The sequence below is a fragment of the Lethenteron reissneri genome, chromosome 67 (genome assembly GCF_015708825.2).
Source record: "Lethenteron reissneri isolate LAM-NWPU_2019-01 chromosome 67, ASM1570882v1, whole genome shotgun sequence".
Lineage (NCBI taxonomy): Eukaryota > Metazoa > Chordata > Hyperoartia > Petromyzontiformes > Petromyzontidae > Lethenteron > Lethenteron reissneri.
In genome coordinates, this window is record NC_083845.1 from 8586080 (window position 1) to 8606139 (window position 20060).

The 20060-nt window shown below is 54.7% G+C and overlaps 1 protein-coding gene across 5 annotated transcripts in view; it reads left to right on the plus strand.

Annotated features, from left to right (window-relative positions):
• The first annotated feature begins 817 nt into the window (after positions 1-817).
• LOC133360234 (voltage-dependent P/Q-type calcium channel subunit alpha-1A-like) overlaps positions 818-20060 on the plus strand; it is a 108165-nt gene continuing 88922 nt past the window's right edge. For 3 of the 5 annotated variants that reach the window (XM_061578874.1, XM_061578877.1, XM_061578875.1), the window contains exons 1-3: positions 818-1022; positions 2948-3054; positions 6616-6755. In XM_061578874.1, coding sequence (XP_061434858.1) covers positions 884-1022; positions 2948-3054; positions 6616-6755 — 386 coding nt within the window. In that variant the 5' untranslated portion in view covers positions 818-883. The remainder of the gene's footprint in view (positions 1023-2947; positions 3055-6615; positions 6756-20060) is intronic. The other 2 variants (XM_061578873.1, XM_061578876.1) reach the window with 1 other exon arrangement.

Below are 20060 nucleotides of genomic sequence, written 5' to 3' on the forward strand. Positions count from 1 at the left end.
GCCCCCCCCCCCTCTCCGGCGCTCTTTCCCTGACATTGTTATCGCTCATCTGCGTTCTGCTCCTTATAGTTTAGTGGGGGGGGGGGGGGGGGTAATGAGGTTGTGGGGGGCCGAGGGGAGGGGGGTAAATGCCAGCCCCGGAACATGGATAACACAAATCCATTCACCGTGGCTTCTCCAGTGACAGTTTTTCATGAAACTACCCGGATGAATGAACAGATGCGAGGATATGAACTCGTGGCTGAGAACGTTTGTGAATGAATGAATGATACAAGTAAAAATGCCCGTAATATTAAATCATATTTCGCTTAAACCTTAACTGCATTCCACTTTGTGAGAATTGGACGCATCGGTTTTAATTTGTCACGTGACGAACACGCATCCACCCACTCACCATCACCACTATTATCACTATCAACAACAACCGCCTTTCGCCACCGAGTGGCGGTGACGTCACCACGGCGCTTGTGCCAGGCTAGGTGCACTTTAAGGCCACGTGAAGTGTCGAACGTCCGCTGGCAGCAGGTCACTGAGCAGACCAAGGTGGTGCCATGGGTTGACTGACTGAGATGACTGGCCGGTGCTCCACCCATCACCATCACCACCACGATCGCCTTCTCTGTCTGTGCCACGCAGAATGTCCCGGCTAGGTGACGAGGCATCGCCACTCTCCTCCGACTTGGCCAACCGCGGCGGGGCCGGCATCCAGCAGCAGCAAACAATGGTGGGGTCGGGTCCGGCTGCTGCTGGCGGTGGTGGGATGGGCGGGATAGGCGGTGGCGCCGGCGGCGGTGGCGCTGGCAACCGAGGAGGAGGTGGCGGAGGTGGTGGAGGGGGAGCGGGAGGGCCGGGTGGGCCTGGGCAGAGGGCCTACAAGCAGACAATGGCCCAGAGGGCCCGCTCGATGGCCCTCTACAATCCGATGCCAGCTAGGAGAGGGTGCCTCGATCCCAACCGATCGCTCTTCATTCTGGGAGAAGACAACCCGTTCAGGAAACTCGCCAAGCGCATCACCGAGTGGCCATATCCTTACTCGTGCTATCGGCGGCCGTGGGGAGGAGGGGGGGGAGCTTTATTAATGTTTCGACATTTAAAGTCAAATATTCATAACTAGAGGAGTCCCTATAAAGGCCAAGACTGGCTTGAATCAATGCTGGTGAACTGCCCAAATGTGTAGAGGCCAGGGCTGGTTTCGACTATCAGTGTCTCATCAGCAGAGTCAGGCTTGGCAGGAATCAATGCTGGTGAACTACCCAAGTGTGTAAATGCAAACACTGTATTCGACATTCAGTGTGTCATCAGCAAAGTAATACTTTAAGGATAACGCCAATAGTTGCCTTTCCACTCTGATGAGAGCATTTACATTAACGCATCCGTTTTTGATTGCTTACAAAAAAATTAATAGTGTCAAAGTAACGGTGATAATTACCCGGATGAGACAAGGGTGCGAATTACATTCAGTTTATAAAGATCTGTGCGTGCGAGTGAAGACATATGCGTGATTACGTGGTTGTTAAAGGCGTGCAAGCGATTAGCGCGCCGCATCTCGAACCCCGGGTTTGATTCGCGCTCAGAACCAATAACAGTGGCAGCGAACACTCAATCCCGTACAGAGAGAACAGCAAGACTCCACACTCTGCTCTCTACCGCCTGCTGACTGGCAGAGCCAAGGGGTACGGCTCCTCCTCTAACCCCCCCCCCGCCTGCCCCACGATGATCGATCGGCGACCTCTTGACCCCACGAGGGAAGCGGCTGGAGGGCGTCGTGTGCCCCAATTTAATTGCTGGGTATCAGCATCCTGTCTATGCCCGTCTGTCTCTGTCTGTAGCTGAGCAAGCATTTGTCTGTCTGTCTGTGTCTGAGCAAGTATTTGTCTGTCTGTCTGTGTCTGAGCAAGTATTTGTCTGTCTGTGTCTGAGCACGCATTTGTCTGTCTGTCTCTGTCTGTATCTGAGCACGCATTGAGCACGCATTGAGCATGCATTTGTCTGTCTGTCTGTGTCTGAGCAAGTATTTGTCTGTCTGTCTGTGTCTTAGCAAGTATTTGTCTGTCTGGTGGTACCTGTCGGGAGGAGCGGTGGCGTGGCGGTTAGCGCGCTGAGCTACGGCGACCCGAGTTAGATTCCCGTTCACAGCAGTGACGATTATCTGAACCGGTCCTAGGGTTCCCACTAGGTCGGCTCAGCCTTAAATGGAGTACTTGGTGTAGCCGTGCCGGCCTTCATAAGTGCTACTCGCGAACAGCACCTGCCTCAAAAGTCCGTTTAGGCTATATGGGGATCTTTGTCTTTGTCTGTAAGTAGGTCTATGTAAATATATGGCAGTCTATCTATTTGTGTGTCTGTCAGAGTAACTGTTTGTGTCTGTCTCTCTGCTGGTCTGTCTGCCTGCCTGATGTGTACGGGGTTGTCCCTCTGTTTGTCTGTCTGTCTGTGTGTCTATCTAGCCCGAGCTATTAATGCTTCGGTGTTTGCATTGTCCTTGTACTGTTCGCCTTTAGCGTCTAGCGCCGGCGAGACAAAGCCACGAATGAGGTGTCTATTTGGAATTTGAACATCTTAACACGTTCTGTGTTCATGCCAGAAAGGATAAAGCCTATTTTTTAAAATCCATAATTCAATATCTTTATACTGGCGAAAGGGTCCCACAGATAAACGTATTTCTGTCGATTTAAATATTCTTCTGCCTTCTGGTCTCTGTCTAAGTCTCAGATTGTCTGTCTGGATGATGCGCTGACTGTCTGTCTGTCACCAACCCTGCCAGCCAGACACCCTCAACCAACAAGGGGGTGTTAACTCCCTCGCCTGGTATTCATGTCACGGATTCGATCTCGACCCTGACACCTGGATATTTCGAGTTTTGCATGTTCTCTCTGGGTCCTCCGATTGGTTGGTGGATACGTCCTCTCATTCTCTGCCCTTGACTCGTCCGTCGTTCCGGGGATCACGCCCTTCGAGTGGATGATCCTGACGACGATTATCGCCAACTGCATCGTGCTGGCGCTGGAGCAGCATCTTCCCGACGAGGACAAGACGCCGCTGTCCAAGAAGCTGGTAAGGGACCTCGCGTGGGCCCACACGTCGGCACACCGCACGCCGTGCGTGCGCGGACACGGGACCCAAAGGCACGCAACGACAAAGGTCGCATGTTGTAGCCTGTAAGCGACTGTTAGAAGCAAGTGCCGTTGAGTGAGCAGCACCTATGAAGGCCGGCACGGCGCGCCAGGTGGTGGTTGGCCAGCGCCATACCCGGCCGCCTTTGTCTGGCGACGTTTACACATCGCGCCCGGTACTCGTTTGAGGCGGAGTCGACCTGAGGGAGGCCCAGGACCGGTTCACATAATCGTCACCGGTGTTGGCTGTGAGCGGGAATCGAACTTCGGTCGCCGGGTACGTAGCGCAGTGGCATGCACGTGAACACACACGGACACGCACGTGAACACACACATGCACACACACATGCACACACACATGCACACACGGCCACACACATGAACACACACGCGGACACGTACACACAGGCACACACACATGCGGACACGTACACACACGTACACACAGGCACGCACACACACACGTGAATACACACGCGGACACACACACGCACACACACGCGGACACACACACGTACACACACGTACAACAGCAACCGCCATTCGCCACTAAGTGTCGGTGACGTCACCACGACGCTTGTGCCAGGCCATGTGCACCTTGAGGCCACGTGAAGTGTCGAATGCCCGCTGGCTACACACAGGCACGCACACACACACACGAACACACACACGCACATGTACCCACAGGCACACACAGACACACGAACACACACACAGGCACGCACACACACACGCGGACACACAGGCACACACACATGTACACACAGGCACGCACACACACACGCGGACACACACACGCGCGCGCTCGTGTCGTCGCCGCTGGAACGGAGTTGCGCGCCGTTCTTGCTCCACCGCTCCGGACCCCGCGATCTCGGAGCAATCTCGGAGCGAGCGTGAGCGGCGACTCGGCCTCGGCAATAGAAAATTTGCATGATTCATGCGGAGGCCGTTTTCACCGCCGCTGCCCTCTCTGCCTCCCCTCCGCGCGGTTCTGTCACTCATAGATCCTTCCCCCCCCCCCGCATCCTGCCACCACCCCCCCCCCCCGCCCGCTGGCAACCCAAAAAAATGAACAAAACAATCCGCACACAGCCACCGGCACGCTCCATTTAACAGCCACCGCCAGAAACCGCGAGATTTCATTGCTTCTTTTTTGTGTTCGTTGCCCTCCTGTCTGCCCGTCCGTCCACCCGTTCGCCCGTCCGTGCAAGCACGGCTGTTGCGCAATCGTCAGCGTTGGCTGTTGCGCAATCGTCAGCGATGCAACACGCGCGGCAAGAGGCTGGCGACCGCTTGTCTCTCGTGACTGTCGGAGGTGACGCGGCCTGTTGCCGCAAAGTGCTCCCACGAATCCACCACTCCCTCCCCCACTGACCTCCCCCCTCCGCCGCTGAACCTGCCCACCCCCATAGCCAAAACAACGCTCCCCGCTGCCCAAACCAACCCAGCCTCGTGTCACGGGGGGGGGGGGGGGGGCACAGTGGTTAGGAAGTGGTGGGGCCTTATCGGGAAGGGGTCTAAGGAGCAAGTGGGCGGGGCCTAAACAGGAAATGGTGGGGCCTAAAGAGGAAGGGGCGAGGCCTAGACAGGAAGGGGCGGGTCCTAAACAGGAAGTAGTGGGGCCTAAAGAGGAAGTGGTGGGGCCTAAGCAGGTTCAACTTCCTGCTGTTGAATTAAAGCAACACAAGCAGCAGCATCAGAGGTTTCGTGCTACAGACAGGGCAACAGGCCGACTCGTATAATCGATTTGCATCTTTGAATAAATGACGAGTGAAATTAATAAAATAGCGAGTACAAATTGTACTAATTAGCTAATAAATATTTTCAGTACAAATTATGAATTTAACAAAAATACACCTTTAATGCAGTTGTTGACCTTTACTGCAGGCGTGCACTATAATGTTAATAAATACACAGGGTTTGATGAAACAAAGTCAGCTGTAATTTAACGTGCCCGTGCTTCATTGGTGTTTTTGATTATTTACCTTCTAAACAAATCTGGCCATGGCTCGCTCCCCGTAGAAAGGGCATCTCGCACCCCCAGGGAGTGCGTGCACCCCAGGTTATGCTGAACCACTGCCTTAATGAACACGTAAGTACATTATTTATCAATAACACAGAATCTGGAGACTATCTGAATCGGATCGAGCCTCCCGTACGCCACGTGGTGTCTGCGTGGCCACCCCCACTCTAAATCCCTCCCCTCGCATCTCTGTCTGCATCTAGACGGCTCACAGGTACAACCGTTTGTTTTGTATTGGGTGCAATTGTGAACAACATTAGTACATCTGATCAGCATAATAATTGGGTTCACTGCAGCTCAAAGACACTACAAGGCGTGTGGTGACGTTAGGAGATACCCCGTGTGTGCGTGCGCTGGGCATTCGAAGGCCTGAAGACCAGAATCGGTGATTTTGCTGACATCAGGGAGGCGGTTTTCATATCCGGACTGGAGAGTGAAGAAGAAGAATAAGAAGCGAGATCCTGTCCATAGAGATCCTCTCCCAGGGAGCTCCTGTCCAGGGAGCTCCTGTCCCAGGGAGCTCCTGGCCAGGGACCAATATTCTGGCAACTGAGGGGGGGGGGGGCAAGGCTTGGCAGGGGTCGTGCATAATCTTGTGACACGGCATCTTGCACACGGGGTCTGGTAGCATGGCCTGAAGGTCTGTCGGCGGCGGGGTAGTTGGTGTCCATTTTGTACCAGGCGCTGTGACAGCAGTTGCTCGATGTTACCATTAAAGTTGGCCAAGTCACTTCAGAAAGAGGGCAACGTAGCTCAGTGGGGCCTTACATCTGGTGAAGTAAAAGTAGTTTAGTTTTAGACTGAGATACTACCACCCTTGAGGATCACGATGATGAGGGTGGCAATGATGATGACTACGATGATGATGTCTACGATGATGATGGCAAATATAATGGCAACGATGGTGATGTGACTTTCACTCTCTCGCTCTCTCCGTATGTTTGTGTGTAAGTTGATCTTCTTTCGCATCACACGTAGCCAACCGTGCTAATCGGAGGTGCAGTGTTGAGTCTATGGGCAGTGTTGAGTCTATGGGCGGTGTTGAGTCTATGGGCGGTGTTGAGTCTATGGGCAGTGTTGAGTCTATGGGTAGTGTTAGTCTGTGGGCAGTGTTGAGTCTATGGGTAGTGTTAGTCTATGGACAGTGTTGAGTCTATGGGCAGTGTTGAGTCTATGGGCAGTGTTGAGTCGATGGGCAGTGTTGAGTCGATGGGCAGTGTTGAGTCGATGGGCAGTGTTGAGTCGATGGGCAGTGTTGAGTCTATGGGCAGTGTTGAGTCTATGGGTAGTGTTAGTCTGTGGGCAGTATGTATGTATACGTATGTTGAACTTCTTTCGCACCGTACGTAGCCAACCGTGCTAATCGGAGGTGCAATTAGCACAGTGACAATGATGACGATGACAACGATGGTGATGTGACTGACTTTCTCTCGCTCTGTCTATCCCTCCCCCTCCCTCCATCTCCCACGGCGTCTGCAGGAGGAGACAGAGCCATACTTCATCGCCATCTTCTGCTTCGAGGCGGGCATCAAGATCCTGGCGCTGGGCTTCCTACTGCACAAGGGCTCTTACCTGCGCAACGGATGGAACGTGATGGACTTCGTGGTCGTCGTTACCGGGTAGGGGATGCGTTGGGGCCAGGGAAAGAAAAAAAGACTAACAACCCGGCAGTGTTCCCACGGCAACCTGGCTGTTGTGGTGGGGGTCTGTGTTGTGGTGGGGGTCTGTGTTATGGTGAGGGTCTGTGTTGTGGTGGGGGTCTGTGTTGTGGTGGGGGTCTGTGTTGTGGTGGGGGTCTGTGTTGGGGTTGGTAATCCTACTGGAGTTGACATGGAGTCCTGGTTGTGAATGTGTTTGATGTTGGAATGGGTCGAGGTCGATCCTGCGTTGTGGCCGCCCCCTCAACACTGCATCTCCGATGAGCACGATTGTCTATGTACGGTGCGAAAAAAGTTCAATGTAGTACGTGCATGCACGCAAGGAGAGCTGAACCTTTGTTAAACAGCTGATGGTGGTGTCGTATTCAGTCCAACGAAACGTCGTTTTATTTACTAGAGTCCAAAATGTTGCTTGGATTTTTAGACATGACTCCTCCTCCAGGTTGTTTGCTGATGAGCCAAAATCAATCGGCATATTCGCCCACGGCGTTCCAACTCGATGTTAATGATCTCTGCCGCTGGGTGGTAGAGGGCTTTTCGTGCCAACAACAACAAAATAGTGATGACATTATACCCATACGTCGATCTCACCAAAACCGAAACTCATTATGAATCGTGAAGTGTATATATATTATCCACAGTAGATTTTTCTTGGGTTTGATTGCTTAAATATAAATGTGTCGTTAAACCCGCCACTGTCAGATACAGCCGATTAAGTGAGAGTTTGTCACGTGAACAAAACGTGACTAGTTCAGCACCTACCGGTTGTGTGTTGGAGGGGGGGGGGGTTAATGTATGCATATGAATTATAATGGATATCCATTACCGGTTGGGTTATTCGTAGGGTGATCAGCGTACATGTTTCTTGTCGTGGCAGCCCAAGTATGAACTCGGGTCGTGTGCTGTGCACATCGGCTTAGCCACGCAGGGACAGCTGCCGCTCGGCAGGAGGGGGGGGTTTGGGTTGCCACTCGGGGGGGGGGGGGGGGGGGGGTTTGGGTTGCGACTCCGCCACGCGATCTCAGCATCCCGTGGGCATCCTCGTTGAGTTCTGCCATCGCGTGCCGCGGGCATCGCGGTACACATTTGACATTTGAATCTGAATATGTTTGTTTGCGCTGGAAGAATCCGATGAGCCGTGAAGCACTCTGTTTTGGCACAGATGTCCGGTAGCGCTAAGCATCTCCCGGTGCCGCGCGCGAGAGAGGGATCAGGGGTCAGGGGTCACGTACAGTGTGGCAGTGACCTTGCCGGGCCGCCGAGGTCGCGGGATTTCGTCTCCTCTCACCCGGAGAGAGAGAAGGGGGGCGGCTCACCGCTGGAGCTGCAGTCGATGGAGGGTTGCCAACTGTCCCGGACTTTGCCGGGTGACCTCTGCGGGAGTTGGCATCAATCTCCCCCCCCCACCCCTCTGCACCCCTCCCCCCCCGGTGACCCCCCGGTGACAATTGAAAGCAGTCGTCGAGATTTTAATAATCGGATAGATTTGAAAAAGTAATGAAAAATATTTCCCAGAATAGTTGGCCGCCCCGATGATGAATCCGAGCACGCGCACTCCGCTCTCAGCAGTCACGTGGGACTCCGCCGCGGTGCATCGGTTAGCACGCCGGCGTGGTGAAGTATGGTGATAAACAACTCCCACCCTTCCCCCATGTGACTGAGAAGCTGTGGGAGAAGCCGTCATCCAGCAGTTGATTTACACCGAGGCTGTGAGTCTGTGGGTAATTTTGATTACACATTGACTCAAACAGAAACCCACAGATGCGCATAAAGACCCACAGACTCACACAAAGGCCCACAGACTCGCACAGAGACTCACAGACTCGCACAGAGACCCACAGACTCGCACAGAGACCCACAGACACACAAGGAGACCCATAGACTCGCACAAAGACCCACAGACTCGCACAGAGACCCACAGACTCGCGCAGAGACCCACAGACTCGCACAGAGACCCACAGACTCACACAGAGACCCACAGACTGGCACAGAGACCGAGTTGTCATTAAACGGGGTCCTCTCTAGCGGAGTGAGTTGGCGATGGTCTCGGCGATGAATGACTCACAGCAGCAGCACTGCCTCTGCCATCTGCGCGTGCGGGCTACACGTGGGGACATCCTTGGTAGGTGGTGGGGTGGTGGTGGGGGGTGTGGTGTTGGTTGGGGCGTTGTGGGGAGGTGGTAGGGGGATTGTGATGGGGTGATGGGGGGGGGGGTGAGGGGGTGCGGGGGGGGAGGCGATCTGCGTCGCGTGCGCATGAGACAATGGAGGCCGCAATTCGCTTCATCGCCCGTCGAGGTTCGGCTGACTCAGTCGCTCTCTCACCGTTTCACTCTCTCACCGTTTCACTCTTTCACTCTGACACTCACTCCACTCTCACTCTCTCTCTCGCAAAATCAGCGTTCAGCGAGCTGGCAAGCACCAATGTGGCCCTATTAGGTGATTAGAACGATGTGGTCCGTCCCTTTGTCTCATGCTTCCACTTGCTTGCGATTTTAGTTTTGGGCCGTCCGTGTGTGTGTGGTTGTCCGTGTGTCTGTGTGTCTTTACGTCTGTCCGTTTGTCTGTCCGCCTGCCCGCCCGTGTGTCCGTCCGGATGTCCGTGTGCGTGTCCACCCTGCGTTGTCCGTCCGCTCCCTCGCTCGCCGGGAGGAGAGGCGGCTCGGCGCAGTGCGGACTAAAATCTCCTGTCCCTTCTGCGTGGGATAGACTCTTGAGCGACGATTTCCTCGTTGCGCGCGGTGGGTTTTCTGTGGCCACCCCGGTTTCCTCCCGCACATCGTAATATACAATAACAACAACAACCATTCTCATAGCCAGCAGTGCGCAACGCATGAAGAGCAGGAGACAATGACAGAACCAGGGGGCAACCGGCCGAACTCGAGAGGCAAGGCCACTTTAAAGAGATGGGGTTTCAAAGCGGACTTGAATCTACCGACTCCGATTGCCCTGATTTCAAGTGGCAAGGCGATCCGAGGTTTCGGCGCCACGCTAACAAAGGCCCGGTCACCAAAAGAGCGCGACCTGGGAGTGCCGAGCAGTCGGAGACCGGAAGATCTGAAGGACCTTGATGGGATATATACAGAGGACTGCAGAGCTTGGGGGAATGGCTGATGGTGCCGGCTTGCCGGCAGCATCAGCCTGCTGCTACTGCTGGTGATGGTGGCAGCAGCGGTGGTGATGGCTGTTCATGTCCGGCCCATTTGCCGACCGGCGCTTCTTCTTCCGAGACAAAACTGCCGCAGGGCATCATCACGTGGCATAACTTATTAACGCGTCCGTCGCCTCTTGTGCCGAACAAAGAGGCAAGGCCCGCAGGTGATGGCGACAGGTGGACAGGATGAGAGTCCTTTTGTTTATGAGGGGCGTCGTAACAATAGCGAGTTCGTCACGGCAACTGTTGTTGTGATTATGCACAGAGGTGGTGGCGGGCAGGGAGCGGTGGCGCAGCTGTTAAGGGCTTTGCGCTACGAGGCCGGCCTACGCAGGGTTTGATTCCCAGGTCCACGGCCAACGCCAGTCGTGAGTGATCTCAGCTGAAACTGCCCCGGCCATCACCTCAAGGGTGCTGACCGGCGTGGTGAAGTACGCTCAAAACAACCCTGATGCCCGACACGTCATGGGGGGGGGGGGGGGGCATGAATCCAGCAGTGGATTGGCAATGATAATGCATCATTATTATTATTACTACAATTCAACATTTAACCTGCTCTGGTACAAGACCGGGAAGGAGGGTAAAAACGTAGAGGAGGAGTGGTGGTGCAGGAAGGGGGAAGAGGTGGAGGAGGTGGGGGGAGGAGGGGAGGGGGGTGACCGGGCTAAGATCTTAGGGATGATGAGTGGGTGGTGATGATGATGAAAGGATGGTGGTGATGATGATGAGATGGTGATGATGCTGATGAGAGGGTGATTGTAGGGTGATGATGATTATCAGAGTGTGATGGTGGTGGTAGTGGTGGTGGTGATGAGAAAGTGATGATGATGGGATAGTGATGATGAGAGGGTGATGGTGATGATGAGAGGGTGATGATGATGATGAGAGGGTGATGGTGATGATGATGAGAGGGTGATGGTGATGATGATGAGAGGGTGATGGTGATGATGAGAGGGTGATAGGTAATGATGAGAGGGTGATGGTGATGATGAGAGGGTGATGGTGATGATGAGAGGGTGATGGTGATGATGAGAGGGTGATGGTGATGATGATGATGAGAGGGTGATGGTAAAGAGATGGTGATGATGAGAAGGTGATAATGATGATGAGAAGGGGATAATGATGATGAGAGGGTGATGGTGATGAGAGAGTGATGGTGATGAGATGATGATGATGAGAGGGTGATGGTGGTGGTAGTGGTGGTGGTGGTGATTATAGGGTGATGATGATTATGAGATTGTGATGGTGGTGATGATGATGAGAGGGTGATGATGATGAGATGGTGATGATGAGAGGGTGATGATGATGATGATGATGAGAAGGTGATGATGAGAGGGTGATGATGATGAGAGAGTGATGGTGATGATGGTGATGATGAGAGAGTGATGGTGATAATGGTGATGATGAAAGGGTGATGATGATGAGGATGATGAGAGGGGAGGGAGGAAGGAGCGAGCAGCAGCAGCGAGCTTCACGGAGGAGCAGCGTCTGTTGTCACAGTGGGCGGGGTTGTGGTTGGGGTTGAGGGGAGGGGTTCAGAGTGGTGGGGGGGCACGCACAGAAGTCACGTGGTGTACGGGAGGCTTGAACTGATTTAGACAGAGAGAGAAATTAGGACATGGACGCTGCCACAGCGGTTTAAACTTTAAACTATTTTAAATGTACCAGGTGTAAGGCCCACTGAGCGATGTAGCTCTTTTTAAGAAGTGAACATGGCTATCACAAATGATAACTCAACGAAGTGGATTATCATCATCATCATCATCACGTGGATATTTATCGCAGCAGCCAAAGAGTCTACACGCCTGATGCTGATGCTAAATGTGGAGAATAATCCACGCGATTGCGGGGAGAACGTGCAAACTCCAAATATACAGCAGCAGGCGTCAGGGTCGGGATCAAACTCGCAACCTCCTGTACGCCAGGCGAGGAAGTTAACATCTCCTCGCCACGGTGGTGGTGCCAGTGTGTTTGACTTGCCATCCGGTTCGAGTCCATCTCGACAAGTTTCTGAAGCCCACCACCCCAGCCGCCGCCTCTGTCCACCCGGCGGCGTCAACGGCTTCCAACCGCAGTCAGTCTGTGATCAGCGAGCCGCGCGTGGCGGCGGGATACAGCGTGGGTATCGCTTACTTAGTTAATCTTCTTCATCCCCTATGAGACATGAGGCCTGCCCTTAGCAACATGTTGAGCCTCGCCCAAAGAGAGGCCGATCGCCGATGCCAGCTCCTCCTTCACGGTCTTGTGCCAGGTGGTCTCGGGTCTCCCGGAGTTTCCTTTTGCCCGGTGGTGTCCACCTTCGGGGCAATGTTTGGTATACGGTCCTTGGTCCATTCTGAGAACACGAACGAGCCCGTCTGACGGAAGAAGCGGGGCCACCCTGTATCCCGTGGCAGGGGCTTCCCCCAAAGCGCGGATCTCGAGCGGAGAGGGGGGGGGGGGTCGCCTCCGCCAGCGGCGGTCGCCAGCGACGCAAGTTGCAGGGGCTGTGCCCCGTGCCTGTCGCCTGCTCTGAGTGTGATGTGACACTTCCCGCCCGATTCGTGAGATTAACGTGGTGAACGAAAATTAGGAGAAAAAACATTTAACCCCCCATCACTTTATTATCTATAGAGCATCGACGGGTCCCAACTGTGACGGCGATAATGATGCGGATAAATATTTAATTGTCTCTGTGCGAGTGTGAAATGTTGCTGCTGCTGCTGCACGAGTGTGTCACACCGAGTGTTGTTGGGGAGCGGTGGCACAGCGGTTAGCGCGCTGCTCCACAAACCAGCCGACCCGAGATCAATTCCGGCTCACGGGCACCAACACCAGTGGCGATTATCTGAACTGGTCCTGGGCCTCCCCTAGGTCGACTCGGCCTCAAATGAATACCTGGAGTGATGTTATAAAACGTCGCCGCTGCGGGCGTGGTGCTGGCAACCCAACCCCCCCCCCCCCTCGTGTGCCACAGTGCCGGACTTGGTAGGTGCTACACGCTACTAACAGCACTTGCCCCAGCAATCTTGTTAAGGCTACACAGGGACTCTTTGTCTTTGTGTGCTGTTCCGTTCGGGAAGGTCCAAGCAATATCCTCTTGTAAAGGTGACCGGCTCCTCGCTGACCGCTACAGCTGAGCCATTGACGACAGAGCCGGCCTGGAATGCCATCACTCTGTTGATCCAATTACTGTGGTAATCAGATTACGCTTCCGATTGCTCAAGTGATACGATTACTCAACAAATTGCGTGAGTAATCGGATTACTATACCGATTACTCGAGTAATCAGAAGATGATCGAGATTACTATATATTCATGGTTCTTTCGGTGAAGTCGCATAGAAGGGAAATAATAAAATAATAAAAATATAAAACAATAAAATTATCACGACGTTTCGATTGCAACACAAGCAATCATCATCAGGTGTGAAAACCACGGCAAGAAAATGTCAGATTACTCTAGTAATCCAAGTATTCTAAAGATTACTCTGGTAATTAGATCACTCTACCGATGACAAAAGTAACCGATTGCGGTGTTATACAAATTACAGTAATTAATTATTCTACCAATTGTGTAAGAAATATATTACTCGACTAATTACGTGATTAATCGATTGCACCGCAGATTACTTAAGTAACCTATTACTCTACCGATGACTTAAACAATCTCTTTATCTCCCGATTACTTAATTAATCAACTACACTGGAGATTACTTGATTCATTACTTGAGAAACCTATTACTGTCCCGACTACTCAATGAATTAAGTACACTGCAGACTACCTGAGAAATATCTTCATCTGCCCCTGACTTGAGCGATCAATCACTCGACCGATCGTCGGTTGAGACCGCTCGAGCAATCGGACGGCAGTAAAATGGTCGGGAGAATAGGAAGTCCACGTGTGCCGCTGGACGGGAGGTGACGGGCGGAGCCTGCTGGCGTCATAGATGTAATTATCGTGGGGGGGGGGGATGTTTCCCACCTTCGACTCCACGGATGGACGAGTGGGAAACTCAGCGGGACAAGCCGGAGGTTGTCTCCCTCCGTGTACGAGCGCTGACGGACCGCGTTGACTTTTCTCTCCAGAGAGAGAGAGAGAGATTAAATAACCGTTGGCATTCGGTGAAGGGAGAGAGGGAGATGTAATTTAGCGAGAAGGAGAATGTCTTCTCACTATCAACAAATTCACTCCGCAGGGCGTCGTTTTATTTCGTTTCTTTTTTTTTCCGCCAAAATAATGGAGCTCGCGAACGATGCACCCGGCGTCGTGCCAGTGGTGATTGTTTGTGGCGGTGGTGGTGTCGATGGTGGTGGTGTCGATGGTGGTGGTGTCGATGGTGGTGGTGTCGATGGTGGTGGTGTCGATGGTGGTGGTGTCGATGGTGGTGGTGTCGATGGTGGTGGTGTCGATGGTGGTGGTGTCGATGGTGGTAGTGGTGGTGGTGTCGATGGTGGTGGTGTCGATGGTGGTGGTGTCGATGGTGGTGGTGTCGATGGTGGTGGTGTCGATGGTGGTGGTGTCGATGGTGGTGGTGTCGATGGTGGTGGTGTCGATGGTGGTGGTGTCGATGGTGGTGGTGTCGATGGTGGTGGTGTCGATGGTGGTGGTGGTGGTGGTGTCGATGGTGGTGGTGGCGATGGTGGTAGTGGTGGTGGTGTCGATGGTGGTGGTGTCGATGGTGGTGGTGTCGATGGTGGTGGTGTCGATGGTGGTGGTGTCGATGGTGGTGGTGTCGATGGTGGTGGTGTCGATGGTGGTGGTGTCGATGGTGGTGGTGTCGATGGTGGTGGGGTCGATGGTGGTGGTGTCGATGGTGGTGGTGTCGATGGTGGTAGTGGTGGTGGTGTCGATGGTGGTGGGGTCGATGGTGGTGGTGTCGATGGTGGTGGGGTCGATGGTGGTGTGTCGATGGTGGTGGTGTCGATGGTGGTGGGGTCGATGGTGGTAGTGGTGGTGTTGATGGTGGTGGTGGCGGCGGTGGTGGTGTTGATGGTGGTGGTGTCGATGGTGGTGGTCGATGGTGGTGTGTTGATGGTGGTGGGTCGATGGTGGTGGGGTCGATGGTGGTGGTGTCGATGGTGGTGGTGTTGATGGTGGTGTCGATGGTGGTGGGGTCGATGGTGGTGGTGTCGATGGTGGTGGTCGATGGTGGTGGTGTCGATGGTGGTGGTGGTGGTGGTGTCGATGGGTGGTGTCGATGGTGGTGGGGTCGATGGTGGTGGTGTCGATGGTGGTAGTGGTGGTGGTGTCGATGGTGGTGGGGCGATGGTGGTGGTGTCGATGGTGGTGGGGTCGATGTGGTGGTGTCGATGGTGGTGGTGTCGATGGTGGTGGGTCGATGGTGGTAGTGGTGGTGGTGTTGATGGTGGTGGTGGCGGCGGTGGTGGTGTTGATGGTGGTGGTGTCGATGGTGGTGGTGTCGATGGTGGTGGTGTTGATGGTGGTGGGGTCGATGGTGGTGGTGTCGATGGTGGTGGTGTCGATGGTGGTGGGGTCGATGGTGGTGGTGTTGATGGTGGTGGTGTCGATGGTGGTGGGGTCGATGGTGGTAGTGGTGGTGGTGTTGATGGTGGTGGTGGCGGCGGTGGTGGTGTTGATGGTGGTGGTGTCGATGGTGGTGGTGTCGATGGTGGTGGTGTTGATGGTGGTGGGGTCGATGGTGGTGGTGTCGATGGTGGTGGTGTCGATGGTGGTGGGGTCGATGGTGGTAGTGGTGGTGGTGTTGATGGTGGTGGTGGCGGCGGTGGTGGTGTTGATGGTGGTGGTGTCGATGGTGGTGGGGTCGATGGTGGTAGTGGTGGTGGTGTTGATGGTGGTGGTGGCGGCGGTGGTGGTGTTGATGGTGGTGGTGTCGATGGTGGTGGTGTCGATGGTGGTGGTGGCGGTGGTGGTGGGGTCGATGGTGGTAGTGGTGGTGGTTTGATGGTGGTGGTGGCGGCGGTGGTGGTGTTGATGGTGGTGGTGTCGATGGTGGTGGTGTCGATGGTGGTGGCGGTGGTGGTGGCGTTAGCGGTGGTGGTGGCGGTGGTGGCGGTGGGGGTGGCGTTGATGGTGGTGGTGTCGGTGGTGGTGTCGGGGGTGGTGGGTGGTGGTGGCGGTGATGTTGGTGGCGGTGATGGTGGTGGCGGTGATGGTGGTGGCGGTGGCGGTGATGGTGGTGGCGGTGATGGTGGCGTCGATGGTAGTGGTGGTGGTGGCGGTGATGGCGGTGGTGGTAACTTTGCGGAGAAAAGTAAAGAGCAGTTATCCGATAGAAATACTATCCCCGCCATAGGAATGTGGAATTTCCACCACTAGCTCTGCAGGTCTATACCCAGCAAGCGAGCGCCAGTCCCTAAATGCCCACGTGAAAAGTGGATCACACTGACCGCGTGTGCGTTTTAAGAGGAGAAAAACCTCTGTTCTGGCATGGTCGTCTCCATCATCCTCTCCCCCAGTCTCCATGGCGATGCCTGTGCACCCCATTGTTGGTTGCCATGGCGACCCGTTACCATGGTTCCCCGCTTCCGGGTGAGGGGATGCTGATGGGAAGTGGCGCGTGGCTTTTTCGCACTGTTGGTGGGCGTGTGTGCGTGTGTGCGTGTGTCTGTGTGTGCGTGATGTGTGTGTGCGTTTGTGTGTGCGTGTGTGTGTGCGTACCGTGTGTGATGTGTGCGTACCGTGTGTGATGTGTGCGTACCGTGTGTGTGCATGTGGTATGCGGGGGTGTGTGTATATGGTGTGTGTGTGCGTGTGTGCGCACGTGCATTTGTGTGCGTGTGTGTGCGTGTGGGTGTGCGGTCAGCGCCTCGCGCTACGAACCCGGCCACCTGAGATCGATTCCCGGCTACGACCGCCAACAGCAGCGACGCCGATCGCTCACGGAGCCGGTCCCAGGCAGCCCTCGGCATCACGAATGCGCACCGAAGCAGTGCGGTGAATTACGGTCAGACAGCCCCCATGAGACCGGCACGGCGTGGCGAGGCCTTCATCCAGCAGCGGATTGCCCGATGCCTCAGGGTTATCGTTATAATTGCATTTTGTTAGCGCTGTACAACCAAGGGCGGTTGCAGTTAAAGTAGGCCAAGGCTTTGTGCGGTGACGCCTATCCCCCTGAGACCTTTTCACAAAATATCTATAGCCCACGAGGCGTTCTCTCACTTTCGCGCGTTCCATTTCAAGTTAAAGGCGTTGATTGTTCTTTTACTCTTATTTATTTATTATTGATGTCATCGTTTTGCTCGTTCACCCAGGAGAGAGTCTCTCTGAGTCTCGTGACTTGTTTTCAGGAGGGTCGTGCCAGGTATGCCAGCAGAGTGGTGGTGGTGACGGCTATGAGATGTTAACTACCTCGCCTGGTACACAGGAGGTCGTGGGTTCGATCCGGACCCAGATGCCTGCCACTGTATATTTGGAGTTTGCGTCTCTCTCTCCCCGTGGTCGCGTGGATTTTTCTCCGGGTCCTCCGGTTTTTCGCTCCACATTTGGCTGCTGCTATACATTTCCACGTGATGATGATGATGATTTCGTAACGAAACAGGTGGAGTTCTCCACAAATCTTGCTGTCGCCTGATGAAGCAAGTTGTAATTACTGGTGAAACGTTGTATGTTGTGGCTTGGCTCTCCAACACACCGGTTAGTGCTGTACTAGTTTACTACACTATACACTACTATACACTATACACCACACTATACACTACACTATACACTGGTGCTGTACTGTACTACACTATACACTATTATACACTACAATACACTACTATACAATACACTACTATACACTACACTACTATACACTATACACTACACACAATACACTACACTATACACTAGTGCTGTACTAGTGACGAATTGGCACGTTCTGTTTACGTGACAACCCTTACTAGTTGGCTGTGTCGGGTGGTGGCGGGTTTAACGACACATTTATATATTTACACGATCTCTCCCACAAACACCTCCACTGTGAGTGATGATGATGATGAGCCGCCACTTCGATGAGCTGTCGTTGGTGGCCATGGGGAGCAGTGGCACGGCGGTGGCACGGTAGTGGCACGGCAGTGGCACGGTAGTGGCACGGCGGTGGCATGGCAGTGGCACGGCAGTGGCACGGCGGTGACACGGTAGTGGCACGGCAGTGGCACGGCGGTGGCACGGTAGTGGCACGGTAGTGGCACGGCGGTTCGCGCGCTGTGCTCCGCTGTGCTCCGCTCACGGCCAGCGCCGGTGACGATTATCTGAAGAGGTCATGTGCCTCCGCTAGGTAGATGCAGCCTCAAATGCGTACCCGGTGCAGTGTGTAAACATCGTTACCGGGGAGACAAAGGCCGTCGGGCGCGATGCTGGTCACCCACCCCCTCGTGTACCGTGCCGTAGGCGCTCGCAAACAGTACTTGCCCCGACAGTGTGTTGAGGCTAGGCGGGGGGTCTTTGTCTTTGTGTGCGTGTCCTTGTTCTCTCGTCTCTCTCTCTCCGCTCCCGCCGCCGTCGCTCGATTGAAAATCAGGACGCATCCACGACCCGGTCACGAGCACAAAAATAAACCCTCTTCTCTACACACCACACCCACACCACACTCACACCACACTCACACCACACCACACTCACACCACACTGGTATTTCTCGGCTATAGTGATGCCCTTCTTCCTCTATGCTTTTGAAACGTGGACCTCGCTAATTAAACATCTGCGCTGGTTACCAACATTCAGACTGGCATGTCTACAATCCATCCTGGGTTTAACCAGGTTGGATTGTGTGAGGAGCTCCCAAATCCTTGAAAGATCTGGACACATTCCCATCGGTGAGTTCCTCCGGCAGGCAAGGCTGCATTGGCTGGGTCACGTAGCCCGCATGCCCAGCCACCGCATGCCCAAGCAGCTTCTGTTTGGCCGGACAGAGAGGGCTAAACGATCACGACACGGGCTAGAGACTAATACGGTACGGGAGGATGTGGAACTGGGTAGACTTGCCGAAGACTGGTACCGGCGGTGTCAAGATCGGCCTCTGTGGGAGGCAGTCGCCCTCCAGCAGCAGCGGAGGACAGAGGGGCGACGCTCACAACAACGAGTGGAGCGCTGGGCGGCAAAAACACAGCGAGTTGGCACAGTAGGGGGTACAGCTGATGGTGCCTCTACCAGTGGTCATCTCAGTCGGCCAACCCGTGGCACCTGCTGGGTCTGTCCCGAGACCTCCTGCACCTAGCCTGGCACGGTAGGGGTACAGCTGGTGGTGCCTCTACCAGTGGTCATCTCACTCGGCCAACCCGTGGCACCTGCTGGGTCTGTCCCGAGACCCCCTGCCTCGCCGCTGCGCGTGGCCTCAAAGTGCACCTGGCCTGGCACTGGCGCCGTGGTGACGTCACCGAGTGGCAAGTGGCCAGGGGTGTTGGTGTTGGTGTGGGTGTTGGTGGGGGTGTTGGTGGTGGTGTTGGTGGGGGTGTTGGTGGGGGTGTTGGTGGTGGTGGTGTTGGTGGTGGTGGTGGGGGTGTTGTGTAGGTGGGGGTGTGGGTGGGGGTGTTGATGGGGGTGTTGGTGTTGGTGGTGGTGTTGGTGGTGGTGGGGGTGTTGGTGGTGGTGGGGGTGTTGGTGGTGGTGGTGGTGGGGGTGTTGGTGGTGGTGGTGTTGGTGGTGTTGGTGTTGGTGGTGTTGGTGGTGGTGGTGTTGGTGGTGTTGGTGGTGGTGTTGGTGGTGGTGGTGTTGGTGGTGGTGTTGGTGGTGATGTTGGTGGTGGTGATGTTGGTGGTGGTGTTGGTGGTGGTGGTGTTGGTGTTGGTGTTGGTGGTGGTGTTGGTGGTGGTGGTGTTGGTGGTGGTGGTGTTGGTGGTGGTGGTGTTGGTGGTGGGGGTGTTGGTGGGGGTGGGGTGTTGGGGGTGGTGTTGGTGGGGGTGTTGGTGGTGTTGTTGGTGTTGGTGGGGGTGTTGGTGGGGGTGTTGGTGGTGGGGGTGTTGGTGGGGGTGTTGGTGGGGGTGGGGGTGTTGGGGGTGGTGGTGGGGGTGTTGGTGGTGTTGTTGGTGTTGGTGGGGGTGTTGGTGGGGGTGTTGGTGGTGGTGGTGGGGGTGTTGGTGGGGGTGTTGGTGTTGGTGGGGGTGTTGGTGTTGGTGGTGGTGGGGGTGTTGGTGGTGGTGGTGTTGGTGGGGGTGTTGGTGGGGGTGTTG